Consider the following 16,708-nt stretch of genomic DNA (forward strand, 5'->3'; position numbering starts at 1 on the left):
TGTGCAGTTGGTACTCCCTCCGTCCCTTTTTAAGTGTCCTGTTTCGTAATTCCAACTTATTAAAAAGACATCATCATTATACCTTTCACATCAACTTTTTCCTCCACTTTCCCTACTTACCCATCATCATTACACTTTTACTCACTTACTTTTCAAAAAGAAATCTACTTTTAGGGGTAAAATAGACAATGCACCAACTTTTACCCACTAACTTTACAAAATGGACACTTATTAAGGGACAGCCCAAAATGGAATACTGGACTCTAAAAAAGGGACAGAGGGAGTAAATCACTGCCTCCCATTATGGAAAGTTTTAGGTTCGAGCCTCACAGAAAATAGACCCTTTGGGAGCCAGGGCTATGGATAGCCTCTGGATCTCCCATGCTAACCCTAACACCTCCATTAACCCCCGCTAATGTATACCGCTTGACGAAAAAAAAATAAGATTAGGATTGACCTTGAGAAAAACTTTTACTGATAATTCGAGTTTGAATCCCATTATTGCTAGTTTATACGATTTATTTTTCTGTTAATTCGTCCGAGTAATCCTAGCTTAAACTTAAGGACCGAATTAGATACCTCTAAACTCCTTAATTAATTGCAATTAGATGTACTACAGTGGCCTAAATCGAGTCCAATCGATGAAACTTAGATTTTAGGAAAATAGTCTTCGGTTGTTGCACAAAACCAATAAATTGTTAAATTTCGGAATTTATGGCACTAATTGAAACCGGTGGTTTCTTGATATATTACCGTTCGATACTAACTATACGCAATTAGATAGAAATGAAAAGGCTTAATCAGAAGAACATTTTTAATTACGTGATTTATTTGGTTTGGACATGAATGATCCCACCTGTAGCTGCTGCTGGTTTAGATTTAGACCATGAATCTCTCTCTCTCTCTCTCTCTCTCTCTCTCTCACAAAATCCCTTAAAACCAACCATGGTCGGACAATACTAACTATCCTTGCAAATTTTATTTTTAAAAGTAACTATCTCGATCGCAAATTACAGGGACTAATATAGGAAAACCTTTATTCCGTTGAACTGTTCAGAGAAGCTACACAATTTACACTTGCAGGGGAAAAAAATTACTACATAAATAAGGAAAAGAAAAAAAATCCAAATTAGGATGATAACTGGGCATTTTGCATCTGTTGTGATCCATTGGAATTTGGAAATGTCTGCTGTGATCCGTCTGAAGTCGGCAATGACTGTTGTGATCCATCCGAATTTGCCAATGTCTGTTCCGATCCATCCGAAGTTGGCAGTGTCTGTTGTGGTTCATACGAATTTGGAAATTCTAGGAATCCACCATTTTCCAGACACATGCCATTGCTAATATCAAAATCCTTCCATTGTTGAGTAACTGTTTTGACCTGGGTGTAAAATTCAACTCCAGCCTTGCCTGCAATTTAGAACACCATCATTTTACCGGAAATCAGGAAATTTGCCTTGTTCTTCCCTCTTGTGGACAGCTCGTGTAATGGACAGAAGCTAATAGCATGTTTTTTGAGTTACTTTATTTTACCAGAGAAATTGAGATCTCCTGCAAAAGATGCCTTGGAGCCAGTAAATGAGAAAAACGGCAGTGGGGCTGCAACAGGAACATTTATACCGACCTGAGTCAAACACAGTACAAGTTAGAGTTTCCTGCCATGTGAACGATCTAATAGAAACATAAAGCTCTTGTTCACTTTCCAGTGGAACCGTCTGTCTAGATTCATCTAAATTTGATGTGCATCAAATCTCAACCAGGTTAGTCCAAAAACTCTAAGTTGCCAAACATAACTCGAGACTACTGTAATCCCACAAGACAAAATTAATCAATCATTTTGGATTGAGCAGGGGGTTCCATAATACCAAATCCCCGAGGGAGTGTATATGTTATGGCTCTCGGCGGATATTTAGTCCTAGCTGCAAAGGTTCCAAACGAACGTTGAATATAATGTTCTCCTTGGGGATATAGTGCAACCTAATGCTCTAATCAAGACAAACAAATGGGAACTTAAATCAGTTACTCTAGACGTCGATTATAAGATGAAATGGTAACAAAAACTGTTTCTTACCTGCCCAGCTACAATCTCAGTCTGGAATTTCCTAGCAGCTGCAATGGATGCTGTAAATATTGAAGCTCCATTGCCGCATCTGCCCAAGGAGATCAGGTACACATCAAAAAAGAAAATTCACATCTTCAAGAAGTTAGAACATTTACTAAGAGGTTTACGAGTAGATAAGAATGTGACTTACTTGTTTCTATTAACAATGTTTAAGGCATCATCTAAGCTATCAACCTGAAGGTAAGGTAAGGGAAAGAGGACAATTACATATTTCAATTTCCATTATAAGCAAGCACCTGATTATAGAGAGAATTTTAACGATGATATACCAACCTCCATGCAAAGAAGCACTGGGCCAAAAATTTGCTCCTGCGCAAAGGAAGATCATGTGTTGTCAAGGCTCAAGTCCGTCCTTCCACTGGATGTCACATAAATCCAAGGTTCATTTTTATTTTTAGAAACACAAAATAAGGTACCTTGTAACACTCCATGTCTTCTCTGATGTCAGATAATATTGTGGGACCAACAAAGTTGCCCAGTTCGTATCTTGGAACCTATTTGGCATCATCAAGTTCGTTACTTAAATTAGAATACTTGGTAATTCCCTGATGAAAGCCCAAGCAGAACAAGCTACTTAAAATTTTCAAAATAAATAACACCACAACAATAGCCAATATACAGTAAGTCATCATGCAATTTTAAAAGTTGGATCAGAGTCAATATTTCAATAGAATGGATGCTTAGTTTATGATCTCTCAGTGATTGTTGATTTTTATCTTCATAATATCAATACTCCACTGAGTATCGTTACTGTTTTCTTTATATCCAATATGGTAAGCTTATGCTGAAATTTTTCTCATAGTACTGTGAGGAAACTTGCTTAGCTGCCATGGTCAACAACAACTACCAGAAGAGGAAACCGGATTCTTTGAGCCCTTCGTATAACACAGAACCTTCTTGATCAGATTAAAAGTGATTTAAGGACTAAAGCTTCTCAATTTAGATATATCCACGTTTCTAGTCGCACTCCGTACAATTATACAAGCTGGTCAATTCCTTGTTCATCTTTGACCAGTTCTAGGTCCACAGATTTATTGTTTGTTTGTCATTTGCTTCTCTAACCAGGAGAATATCCATCTTGAATTCGTACCCATTTTCCCTGTAAAATACTCACTCACGTGAACCAAAAGGAGTCAACAAAATCCAAAAATAGCACAAGAGGGATAGATGCTCCTGATTCCTGAAAGCCTAGAGATATCAAAATGAGTCAGAAATCTAGTCTTTTCGTCAAGGATCTATAACCTCAAAAGACAGATGATTGTCCTCAGCCCAAAATAATTCACATCAGTGCAAAAAAGCTAATGCCCAGGACAGGGCCCTCCTCCTAACCGCCATATACCTCATCTACAATGAGTAGGAGCCACCACATTTCTAATCACGTACAGACAAGGGTTGATACCCCAGGGGAGAAATCTTCATACTTATTTCACCATTTTGGCCCCATTGGAAGTTCTATATCACCCCAACCTCAAGCACTTAACACTTTTCTGCCCCTTTATCCACTCTTGCTCTTTTCCTCAAGAGACTCTTGCTTCTGTGATCTGCCTCATGTGAGTATGCGACTCAGATGACAGTTGCCATTCCGAGTTCCAGCTCTAGAGGTCACTCCTCCTCTCTCTCTCTCTCGCTCGCTCTCTCTCTCTCTCTCTCTCTCTCTCTCTCTCTCTCTCTCCATCACGCTTACATAGAAAGAAATAAGAGACAGTGGATGATGTGACCACACAAAATTGATAGCATTGATGTATCCTTCAAACATGACTCGACAAATTTGAATAAATGCCAGGGTGGATTCCTCCACAAGAAAGGCATAACGCTTCGTATGCGACACCTGCTGCAATTATATTGGTAAAGATAACAAAGTACAAAAGATACAAGCAGATACCACAATGTTTCTTCCATCAAGTGCTAGCGTGGCACCATTATCAATACCATTCTGAATCAATCTGCATATATGCTCCTTTGCCTGTGAATACGGAAGAAACCCCATGGGATCTAAGTATCTAATCATCTATTCACAGTTGATAAAGCGTGTATATTAAAACGTTCAAATTATGTATCAACCTGTTTACTGATCATCGGACCAAGGTCTGCATCTGGTTCAGTTCCTGCATTAATCTTAAGTGATTTAGCACGCTCTACAAGTTTATCTTCCCTGAAAAGAAAACAATAGCTTTGGTTAATTCCGATGCATCTCATTTCCAGCATGAAACTTAAAATCATGTACTCTCATGATTCTTATCAGGATTTTTATTCAGAAGACAAGATACATCAAAAAAAGGAAATATGTTACCACAAGAAGTTAACTTGCGCCGGCTGGAGTCAATTTCGTTTTACAACTCTTAACACCCAAAACTGTATTGGAAACACTTGGCAACCAAAGCCTTAACAATTACACAAAGCATTTCATTCCTAATGGTCCTCAGTCCTGACACCTAGTTGCACATCACAACATGCACTCTACAAAGCTTTATGGCAGGGTCTAGACTCTAGCTCTAGCCTCAAGTATAGCCTATAGAAAAATGACACATTAGATGTTTATCGAATTCTGACATTAAACCACATGCCTGACGGTTCTGCATAACTCTTCATGGAACATGTTAGGGGCCTAGGGCCTTCCATTTATGTCAGTCAGGTACAAAATACACTACACAGAGAAAATTGAAAGCAAAGGAGGTCATGTCCTAAGCCCTCACTCAAGGAGAATAGTACTCTGTGTGTGTGTGACAGACACAGGCACATACGAGTTTTAGTATGACTTCATATCTGCAATTACAGGTTCACGTATAAAAATGATGCTATTTTTCCAATATATGCCAAATATTACTGCCAACTACCCATATACTGGTAAATTTTGCTGCAAAATGAAGGGTCCAAAGGTAGCGCTTTACACTTAACTTTAGGGGATGCAAAACAAGGACGATTTCCATCTCAACAAAACCAAGATTGTTTAGGTTCTCCTAATTGTTTTGATATACAAACTCTGAACTTAATGTCCAGAATCGCAACAATAATTCGGGCATGAAATGCTACATACAAAAATAGCATCAAGTAGTTGGCTGTACAAAAAGGTGGGACTGAGAGCTGAAAATGCCATCCAGCTAAAAAGAAAAGGAAACTAAAGAATAGGAAAAAGAACTTCAGCTTTAGAAATTGCCCCGTTAATTCCTAGATGTAATAAATGTCCATCACTTATCTATTCAGAGGAAGGATTGCACTAAGCCCATCGTGAAATGAATAAGTGTGTGTGCTGGGAGTGGGGGCAGAATACCATGAATTTGAGCCTCCGACAAAAAGTACTGTGTTGATTGCCATGCACCTCTGTCCTGCAGCACCAAATCCAGCGGCAAATAATGCATTCAAGGTAGTGTCCATGTTTGCATCTGGCATGACAATCGCAGAACTTTTGGCTCCCGAATTAGACTGAAGAGAACAGTCAGCAACTGAATCATGACCACTTTAAATATTGTGGTACGGAAGCTCAAAACATTTGCTCATAAGTCAAAAGATATATGAATGTCGAGCAAGATGACCTGCTACTACCTGAATACGTTTCCCATTAGCTGATGCTCTAGTGTATAAATACCTGCTGGCCTTGAAAAAAAAGACAAGAAACAAGGAGACTATTGACATTAATTTAATTTCCCGACTTCCAGAAAATATCAGTACTTTATAGGTAAGTTCCCCAGGAGAAACTTAAAAAATGTGGCATGCACAATGAGAACATCACAACCAGTGAGTAAGAAGAAAAAAGATCCCCAAAGAAGCTTGCCATGGAAAAGAATAATACATCAATTGATACCAAAGATTAGAGTTCAATATTTAGGAAAACAAATTAAAGACAGCAGCTACGCTAAAATCTAGTCTGGATGTAACAATTCAAAGTAGTTAAACCAAAATAGACTGTACAACATGAAGAGTAGTACTGCGCATGATAGATGCACCAAAAACCATACTGAACTTTTCTTATAAAAACTGGACGAAGCACTAAACTGGTCATCATTTATCCGTTTCCCATATCGGCATGAACCCGGACATGGTCATGAAAGGTTTCAATCATCACTTGATGAACACCACAGGACCACCTATTTTGTAGTACGTACTAGGAAAAACATTTGAAGATGCCAGCTAATCCCACCGATTAAGTCTCTGGATTATTGGTAGCAGAAGGCAACATCCTGTTATCTAGCCACTTAAACAAACAGCTTCTTAGTAGGGGGTCACATGTTGAGAAGGTTGAAATAACCAAAATACTGTTCTGTCAAGATCACTTTCTACACTCCATACAAAATGAAGGATAGGATGGTAAAGGGCATACGAATCTCCTATGCCACAACAGAGCTGAGTCTTCCATTCTGGAAAAGTTTCAAACTCTTCATGAATTAAGTAGCATTCTGCTCTTCATCCAAAAATTTCCAGCTACTTCATCACATAAATCCATACTTCATCTGCTCAACATCCTGCATGGGTAACTGCTTCAGGTTTTTCAAACTCATCACTTTGCTTTAATTTCCAATTCGTTAACCCATAGCTGTGGCACCACCATGCCCTCCATACCAAACAATCCCTGTGGCTGTCTCTATATTGCACAACACCCAAATCGTTGCAAGTGCTTCAACTTTTGCGTGCTCACTAAAATTACATCTTTTTTCTTTGATACAAAAAATGGAAGTGCAAATATGATACCTCGTCACCTCCGCCAGGGAGTATTACTCTGTCACACCACACTACTATCTGTGGGGGACCCACCACACCTACGTTGGGACCAAAGTTAAGGTCCCACCTAAAGCAACTAAACAAGAAGTGAAACTAAGGGGGAAAAATGTTTACTTTATCTGAATCAGCAAATGATATAGCTTTAATATCGTCCTCATCACAGATGGCATTCATGATCTCCTGCCAAAAATTGAAAAAGAAAACAAATGAAAAATGAGACATCTGCATATCACGATACAAGTGCAATAGGGAAAACAAAATTCAGGTGAAAGCAGCGCAGATTGTGCGTAGAGCATACACAATTTAGTAAAATAGAAGCAGTTGCCACCTTAATACCACTAATGTACTTCATATCCATCCTTCCCAGCTCCCAAGATAAAGGGCTGGAAACATTTCAAATAGATTGGCTCTTTCTTTCTTTCCTTCTTTTTTTTTTTAATCATTTTATGTGCGTGCACGTGCCTGGGGGGTGGTTACATGTTCGAAATGAAATATTGCATATCAAACCTTGAGTGAAGTTTCTATAGTCAAGGGAGCATACTTATGCTTATCACAAGAAACTCAGAACTTACATTGGTGCCATGAACAATGTTTAAGACGCCATTGGGCAAACCAGCCTCAAGTGCTAGCTCTGCAAGTATAATACAAGGTCCTGAACAACAAGAGAAATAAACTATCTTATCAATGCGCCATCATAAACAACAAGGTACATAAACACATATACACATTTCAAAAGATATGTAGATCACAAAGAAAATGCAAAAGAACCATGAACCAGCATATTAGTATAATGAGGGCAGATTGATAGCAAAATCAAATAATAAGGATTTTCAAGGCAATAGACAAAAACATTCACAAACTTTTAGGGGATACCTATCCACTAACAGAAATCCTATTGGTACCGACGGTACCCATAGGGAAAATGCACCGACGGCCACCGGACGGCCGTCTCCGGTCACCGGACGGCCGATCCGAGCCGTCCAAAAATTTTAAAAAATAAAACCGAGTGGCCTTACGCGAGAATCAATGGCATCCGAGGTGTGTAGGGTACTTGATCCGAGTACCCCTTTTTCGTGTATATACACGTATATACAAATATACACGAAAAATGGGTGCTCGGATCAAGTACCCTACACACCTCGGATGCCATTGATTCTCGCGTGAGGCCACTCGGTTTTATTTTTTAAAATTTTTGGACGGCTCGGATCGGCCGTCCGGTGACCGGAGACGGCCGTCCGGTGGCCGTCGGTGCATTTTCCCTATGGGTACCGTCGGTACCCATAGCAGTACTCATCCACTAATATCTGACCCTATCATTTTTCCTATTTAGTTGCAGACATCAAACTATGAGGGAACAGAATGAACAATCCATAATTCTATTTGGTCGAGCTAATTACCAAGGCCACAACACAATGGAATATGGCTATTACAATTAACAGGTATTCCTCGCTTTTGACTTGCCACAGATGACAAATACAACTGAGAACCTAGAATATTAATTCCATTCCAGCATTCTCACATAAATGCCAACAGTAATATGCACAAATATCAGAACATTTTGCTAGAGAGAACAACCATCACAATTCTCAACGCCCTTGATCCATGTAGGTGGAGTCACACCCACAAAGCTCAAGAAGCAGAAAGGAAATTCCTATCCAACGCTACAAATTGGGAGTACAGATGATTCATTTAGATATTGAAAGGCTAAGAAAGTGAAAGATATCTCAGTAAACACAGGCCAAAAACTTCTGATTGCAATAATTTCTTCAGTCTAAACTTCACGAAATTACTCAGCACAATCCCCTAGATTCATATCATAACACCTCATACCAAATTAAAGTAAACTAATGTATATCATATACCTCTTCATAAGAATCCCCAAGACAACCTACAAAATATCTAATTGCGGAGAAAAGATAAGGCTAAGAAGCACGGGCATGTCATGTCAGTCATGACAAGCATCAATAGTCCCTCGTTGTTCATCCCCCAGCTTTTAGACTAACCAAACCAAACCAAACCGAGCCTTATGTCCCAATCACTTAGGGTTGGCTACATGAATCATTTTCCTCCATTGAGCTCTGTCAAGGGCCACTTGTTCACACAAACCCATTATACTCATATCTTTGCACACAACAAATTTAATGTTAATTTAGGTCTACCCCTCCCCGTAGCATCGCTATCCAAAGCTATCCTATCCGCTCTCTTAACTATTGCATCTCCTGGTTTACGGTAATCATGCCCAAACCACCTTAGCCTATTTTCCCTCAACTTCTCATTTATAGGTGCTACACCTACCATCTCATGAACCATTTCATTTCTAATCCTGTCTCGTCTAGTCTTATCACACATCCACTTCAACATTCTCATTTCTGTTACACTCATCTTGCTCAACTGTTGTTTCTTAATAGGCCAACATTCTGTCCTGTAAAGTATCGTTGGTCTGATGACAACTCCATAGAATTTTTCCTTCAATTTTGTGGGTACCCTCTTGTCACATAGTACACCAGTAGCGCTCCTCCACTTAAGCCACCCCACTTGGATCCTATGGGTCACATAATCGCCAATCTATCCATCTCTACTAATAATTGAGCCTAAGTACCTAAAATGATCACTCTTTGGTATCTCCTGGTCTTGGATCATCACTCTTTCTTCATACGCACTGCTGGTACCACTAAACTTGCACACTATATACTCAATTTTACTCCTACTTATCCGAAAACCCTTTAAGTCTAATACTTCCCTCCAAATTTCTAGTTTCATATTAACGCCTCTAGCGGTTTCATCTACGAGGACAATGTCATCTGCAAACATCATACACTATGGGATATCCTCCTGAAATTATTTAGTCAATTCATCCATAACTAAGGCAAAGAGGTACGGGCTCAAGGCTAACCCTTGATGCAATCATACAGTGATTGGAAATTCACTCGTTTCCCCTACTAGTGATCTAATGGTAGTGACGGCACCTTCATACATGTCTCTAATCACCTCGATATACCCTTTGGTCACTCCCTTTCTCTCCAAAACCCACCATATGATATCTTTAGGCACCCTATCATAAGCATTTTCTAAGTCTATGAAAACCATACGGAGATCCTTCTTCTTTGCTATGTGTTTTTTCTACCAATCTCTTTAACAGGTAGATAGCTTCTATGATTGATCTTCCAGGCATGAACCCAAACTGTTTCTCTGATACCGTAGTCACCATCCTCAAACGATGCTCAATAACTCTTTCCCATAACTTCATGGTATGACTCATCAATTTAATACATCTATAGTTGTTGCAGCTTTGAATAGCCCCTTTATTCTTATAGATAGGTACTAAGGTGCTCCTTCTCCATTCGTCGGGCATCTTCCGAGTCATAATAATCTTGTTGAACAATTTCGTCAACCAAGTCACCCCCAGGTCACCTAGACTTTTCCACACTCCAACAGGGATATCATCTGGTCTTAGGGCCTTACCCGGTTTCATCCTTTTCAAAGCTTTAACCACTTCAAACTTTTGTATTCTCCGATAAAACTCATATTCTATGTTCTCGCCTAGTACATACACTTCCTCCCCACCAAAGCCTCCTTCATGTTTCTTGTTTAACAACTTCTTGAAATACGACTTCCATCTATCCCCGATCGCCTCGTCTTTCACCAACACCACTTAATCAATACCTTTTATACACTTAACTTGAGAAACATCTCTAGCTTTCCTTTCTCGCAGCTTGGCAAGTTTATAAATAATCATTTCTCCATCTGTTAGATGATTTCTGTTAGTGATGATGTATGCATTCATGGTATTATTTAACAAATTATGAATGGTTTACATCATTAGTTATATGGAATTCTGCAATCGTCATATAGTTCTTGAAATATAACGTTACTTTTAATTTAAATTAATCCATTTCAATTTTCTCTTACTTAAATATACGTGTCTTCGGCATGTCGTATCTTGCTTTTTTTGAACCTTCTGCCCATGTTGATGTCATATCACTTGTCTATGCTACTTAGAGAGAGGAAAGGGGTGATAAAAAACTCAGTCAGTACTAAGATTTGGCCATAAAACTTTCATGCTTTAGAGCTTCATACACCCCTACATACTAAAGTACCGTTCAAAAGAAGATGAATGCATATATTGTCGAAGTTTATAATTGTGTCAAATACAGGAAACCGTTTCAAAGAGAAAAGAAAAATATAAGGCAAAACCAAATAGGTTTCAAACATCATACTAGGTGGGAATGCTCCAAGAATTCGTGAACAACAAGAATAGAAAGAGAACAATAACCTGGAGCTTTCTCAGAAGGCTTTAGAATAAAGGTATTACCACATGCAACTGCAAAGGGAAACATCTGCAAAAGAGAGATAAAATGAGAAATCAATTTTGTTTTGAAAAGTGATGGTGATGAGGTCTACAAAGCATCCCAAAACACCGAGGACCCATCTTTTATGAAACCAAACTACAAAACCCAAAGATAACACAGATTGCTCATAAATATGTCTCATTATTTGTAAAACAGATTTTGTGACATCTTTTTGCGACTTCATGGCAAAAGGAGGAACGGTATTATATATTTTCTGCCAGCCAAAAGGAGCAATCTCCAAATAGAACATGGAGGGAAAAGATGAGAGAGAAACTCAAAATAACTTTTTTTTTTGATGAGTAGAAGTCAAAAGAACTGAAAAAAGAAAAACACAGCAGGCTTACCCATAATGGGATCATCGCTGGAAAGTTGAAAGAACAAATACCAGCACAAACACCAAGTGGCTCTCTTATGCTGTACGTATCAATTCCATTTGGTATATTTGAGGCAAACTCCCCCACTTGTAAACCTGCCATTCCACAAGCATGCTCCAACACCTCTGCAATATAAAGGAAATTTGGTAAAGAACTCAAACACAACCAAACAAGCTCAAATACCCAAGATTTCTTTGAAGACGGGGGGACAGTAAAAACACCAACCTAGGCCACGAAGCACTTCACTATATGCATCCTTCAATGTTTTACCCTGCTCAGAAGTAATATTAAACGCGAGCTTGTCCTGCAATTAATCACAATCACTATAAAGGAACATGGCAAGTTTGATACGATGTAGATCACTGACGTCCCAATGCACTTACAATGTCTCTTCGGATAAGTTCTTGAAGCTTGAACATGATACGTTGGCGAGTGGTAACCAGTGTGTTTCGCCATGATGGAAAAGCCCTTTTTGCTGCAAATATTGCAGCTTTAAATTCTTCAGTGGTGGTAAAAGGAACTTGAGAGACAACTTGCTGTGTTGCCTATTGATGATCAAAGAATATTCATTCTACCCGTTATTAACTTAATCCTGAGAAAGAAAGGAAGAAAACAGAAAAAAAATTCATGGACATTTTCTGCACTTACAGGGTTTATTACATCAACAGAGGCTGATGATTGAGAATCAACAAATCTACCACCAATGAGATTGGGGACCCTCTGGTAGATATAGTATATAATGAGTTCGAGTCTAGTATAACTTTCAGAGATACCGCTAACATGGAGAAGGGGGGAGTAGATAAGGAAAAAAAAAACCAATACACTATCTACTTCTGATTGGGTAATACATGTAACACCCCTCACTGCTAAAGAAAAGGCATTAATCTGAGTTCATCTAAGTCACATCTTCGCTTACCGGAGGGTAGCGCTGCCTCCAAGATGGCTCGCTAGTTGATGGCAGATGTAAGTTTCCCACAGCAGATGTCTGAGGTCTCAATGTCTTGAATCTCTTCACTGAAACACAAAAATGCCAATCTATTGAGAAAACAAGCAAGTGATGCAATGACAAATTTATGATGGGCACTCTAGGTTATCGAGAGAAAAGTACAAAAAGGACAGCTTCTCAAGCTTTAAAAAATTTAACCCTCTTGAAGGAAAACTGCAAATATCCAGAGACTTCTTCGACCTTTAGCAGAACCATTAGAATCTATTTTAGCTCACTGCACTTAAATAAAAGACTACTACTATCCTACTTGTAATAAAGGCAAGCAAATGCCCCATCAGCTTAGGCCGCATTCCCTGATAAAGATACTTGGATTACATTCTTGCTGATGTTACCCACATATAAGGGCAAAAAGTATTCCGAGTGACAAAAAAGACTACCAAACCAATTAATGGACGATGCAGATCACACACCCTCTTTCTTATGGAGAAAGGGTGCTGATTTATGAGCCCAAGCCATAATCAGATTTTGATGTTACGCAAACCTATGCTAAACATCTCCTAGATTAAGCAAATGCATGCTCAAGCTATTTTATGTCCATATTACTTGACTAAGGCGTCTTGTGGGTGAACTAAAATTTTTAAGTCTACAAAACTCTCAGCTTGGTGCTTTTCTAGGATATGCTTAAGCCAGTCCACAGGAGATGCATTTTCTATCTTTTTTTCTATTTCTTCTTTCATTTTTGAACAAGCAGCCCAAGCAAAGGTTGGAGTTGACCTTGTGCAACATAAGGAGCTCTGAACAAGTGAACACACACATGACAGTTATATCAGTCAAGATCAAATTTATGATGAAATAGAGTCAGAAGACTCAGGATCCATCTTAATTAATGGATTGTCCAATTTTTACTTCCGCAATCAACTCCTTCTCTGTGCTCAAGAGTGTGTGTCCTACTTATTTACATTGTGTGGACTATGTTAGCAAACTCCACATTTAGCAAACAGTGAAAATTGATGAGTTGGTTACACAGGTAAGGATGTAGCGATGTAGTTAATAAATTCATGGCTGATGTAATGTAACGGTGTAACGAACTCATCTAAGTTACCTTTACAAAAGAAAATGCAGAGAGAAAGACAAAGAGACAGATAGAGAGGGTCAAATTGTAAGTTAGTTGAGGGGGCCTTGACCTGTAATATTTCCTTGTCGCAGCTTAGCCTTGATATTGTAAACATGTTTTGGCGTCGATAAAAGCTCTGGATTGCTTTGTCTCAGTCTCTTGAGAATTTGACGTGGTTTTAAACCAGCTTCTGTCATCTCTTTAACAAGAAGCACTTCCGTCTCTGTGAAACGACGAGCGGCAGGATGCTCCGAAATGTCCGTTAACGGTTCATGGTTGTGTGAACCGTTTTTAATGCTGAGCACCCACAAACCGTCATCTTTTTTACCCACACATTCAAAGGGACAATTTGTAAGCCGAGAACCTGTTTTTCTTTTGCGAATATGTTCCCCAGATGCTTCATCCACAGATTTTCGTCTATTACGATAAACACCTCCTCTGTCACACCCAAGAATTACAACTCTTTCCTTCTTGGACTGCTTTATAGTTACAACATATCCTTGTGATATGGCAAACTCTCCTACATGTTGGATAAGTTCTTCTCGATCTATAAAACTTCCAGGTGGAGGTGGAAGCATCTGCGGGGTTTCAGGTAACCCTGAGTAATCTTGGATCTCCATCAACCCTAATGTAAAGGACAAACCTACATTAAAGATGGAAGATACACAAAAGGAAGTTAGTTGGAAATCTTGACTTTCGAAATTCTGGTACACCAAGGACCAAATATACAACTATACTGAACATTCGCCACTGATTTGTCAACCCTCAGTCATACCCCATTCCCACCAATTTTGCTGAGTGCACATTGTCTAGTTACTCGAATTCTGTTTAGCTTGACCACACCAATACCATGACACAAGGGCGGAGAGACAATGAGTCTCAAACACCAAAACATGCAAGTAGAAGTATTTGAAGTGATTAAGGGCCAAGCCAAAATATTGCAACTCTGACGCATAAGCCGCGTTGACAAGGAGTCGGTTAACTAGTCATCGGTCTTTGGCACTAAAAAGTTTGAGAAGCAAGATGGTTTGGATGAGCGAAACTAATATAGGATAGGTTGTCGCTCAAGCAATTCTGGGAGCAGACTCCGTGAAGAAGATGTGCGCAGCAAAGTAGGCGTGCAAGTTCAACTTTTATAGCAGGCCGACATGCAAAACAACAGATATAATACAATATTATGTTGTACAGCTTTTGCATTGAGAAATAACACAACATAGAGTTCGAAAACGCGGTTGCTTAAGTCTTCTTCTTTAAATTGAGCACAAACCATACTGCATTACATCAAACGGGAAAAAAGTTCGAATAAATCCATACTTGGAACTGTTGATCACGTTAACCCCAATTGCACTGAACCTCCATTTTCATGACTATGATTTGACCGACCCTAACCTAAATATTTTGCAATGTTTCAACAGAAACGGACAATCTGAGAAAACACATTTCGATATCGATAGAATCTCTACGTATAAATCACACGGAAACTTGGATACATCACGTACAAGCTAGAGAGAGAGAGAGAGAGAGAGAGAGAGAGAGAGAGAGGAGAAGAAGATACGTTTGCCAAAACAGCTGCAATTGAACTTCTAGTATTTCCGATCAGAAACTCGACTCGCCATTGGAACGATTGTAACTGTATTTTCAGCCCTAGGCAACTGGGTTTCTTCAGTGGGTCCGGTCTAAGCACCAGGCTTCCGGGTCGGTAAAAATCTCGTCTAAGAGCATCCCAATGGGGATGTATTTTGAAACCGGATGAATAGTTATTTTAGATGAAAAAAATGGTTAAAAGTTAGTTGGATGTAAAATGGAACTCACTCCTATTCAATGGTGAGATATTAAAAAAGGATGGATAATTAACTAAATTTCCCTCGTTCTTAATTTTCTCCAACTTTCTTAACCCTAATTTAAGTACTGTTGAAAAATAATTTTGGTATCTAATAATTGAGGACTTTAAAAAAAAATTAATTCCGCAAAAAAAAAAAAATTTACTTCCGTCCCAATTTTTTTTTTTTACTTCTCATCCACTTCAATTAAGATTTAAAAAAAAAAAAGTCCAACGGGCAGCCTGGCCCACCCCCAATGCCTTTTCATCCCTATTCTCTCTCTCTCTCTCTCTCTCTCTCTGTCTTTCACAGTCAGAGAAGAAACGTAGAAACAAGGGGTTTTGATCGGAAACCCAAATCACTCCAGCGCCCCACACCCCCCCCCCCCTCCCCCCGCCGCGCGCGCACGCACACACACACACACACGATCTCTCGATCATCCATCCCTTGCCGATCCAAACCCTTCCATCCCGATCGGAAATCACCTCCAGATTCGACCCCAACTCCCGCCGGCGTCATCCACCTCACGGACCCCCTCATCTCCTGCTTCCTCACCTCCAGATTCAAGATTTGCAGATTCCGGCGAAGTTCAAGTTTTTCCGGCGACTCAGGTATACTCCGGCCGTCCATTGTTCTGGTAAATTAGTTAATTTGCTGATCTGGAGGGGATGGAAAGATGCTTCTAGGGATGGATATATCCATCCCCATACAACTCAAAGCTATTTTCCATCCTCATTGGAAAGCTGATTTTTGATTTAGGGCTGGATAATAACTATGACAACCCCTTTTCCATCCCCATTGGGGTTGCTCTAATGAACCGGGTAACCGAAACCTTGACCACTTATAGTGAGAGAGGTTGGCAATGAGTAGAGATGTCATTTCAACCCGTTCCTCTCTGATCGGGGTGGAGTTTTGTTGTATTTTTTGTGGGTCGGGTAGGGGAGAATTGATGAAATTTGGCCGAGTTTAGGTCGGGTTTGGATTGATGTTACTTCCATTTGCGTATCCGCCCTGCTCCAAAATTATTTTATACATAAAAAACTACTCCATTTTCTTGTTTGTTTACCCTTGTAATAATAACTAGAATACCACAAAAAATATTAGTAACTATTACTTTTTTTTTTATCCGCTAATAACTATTACTTTCATTTTGCTTTTAGATAATTGATTTTAATTAAATTCTAATAGTTATTTCATAAACTTTTATTATTTGTACTCACTTATTATAGAATCTAGAACATATTTTCTCAATGAAAAAAAAATAAGGGGG

General features: G+C 39.1%; 1 protein-coding gene across 3 annotated transcripts; it reads right to left on the minus strand.

Moving 5' to 3' along the window:
* Positions 1 to 952: 952 nt before the first annotated feature.
* On the minus strand, positions 953 to 15,323 carry LOC131307771 (methylmalonate-semialdehyde dehydrogenase [acylating], mitochondrial-like). 3 transcript variants are annotated; one of them, XM_058334451.1, is made up of 20 exons: positions 15,174 to 15,323; positions 13,689 to 14,261; positions 12,475 to 12,572; positions 12,207 to 12,278; positions 11,942 to 12,103; positions 11,784 to 11,862; positions 11,529 to 11,683; positions 11,109 to 11,172; positions 7,408 to 7,487; positions 6,950 to 7,015; positions 5,663 to 5,713; positions 5,391 to 5,542; positions 4,184 to 4,274; positions 4,005 to 4,085; positions 2,539 to 2,616; positions 2,396 to 2,431; positions 2,253 to 2,296; positions 2,072 to 2,150; positions 1,534 to 1,624; positions 953 to 1,410 (listed from the first exon to the last, which is right to left on the minus strand). In XM_058334451.1, exons 2-20 carry the CDS (start codon positions 14,236 to 14,238, stop codon positions 1,130 to 1,132), a joined length of 2,310 nt encoding a protein of 769 aa, XP_058190434.1. In that variant the 5' UTR covers positions 14,239 to 14,261; positions 15,174 to 15,323; the 3' UTR covers positions 953 to 1,129. The 3 variants fall into 3 exon arrangements, with proteins under 3 accessions (XP_058190434.1, XP_058190435.1, XP_058190433.1); XM_058334452.1 differs by lacking the exon at positions 15,174 to 15,323 and adding an exon at positions 14,933 to 15,044; XM_058334450.1 differs by lacking the exon at positions 15,174 to 15,323 and adding an exon at positions 14,394 to 14,549.
* Positions 15,324 to 16,708: the final 1,385 nt, after the last annotated feature.

The sequence above is a fragment of the Rhododendron vialii genome, chromosome 11a, assembly GCF_030253575.1.
Source record: "Rhododendron vialii isolate Sample 1 chromosome 11a, ASM3025357v1".
Lineage (NCBI taxonomy): Eukaryota > Viridiplantae > Streptophyta > Magnoliopsida > Ericales > Ericaceae > Rhododendron > Rhododendron vialii.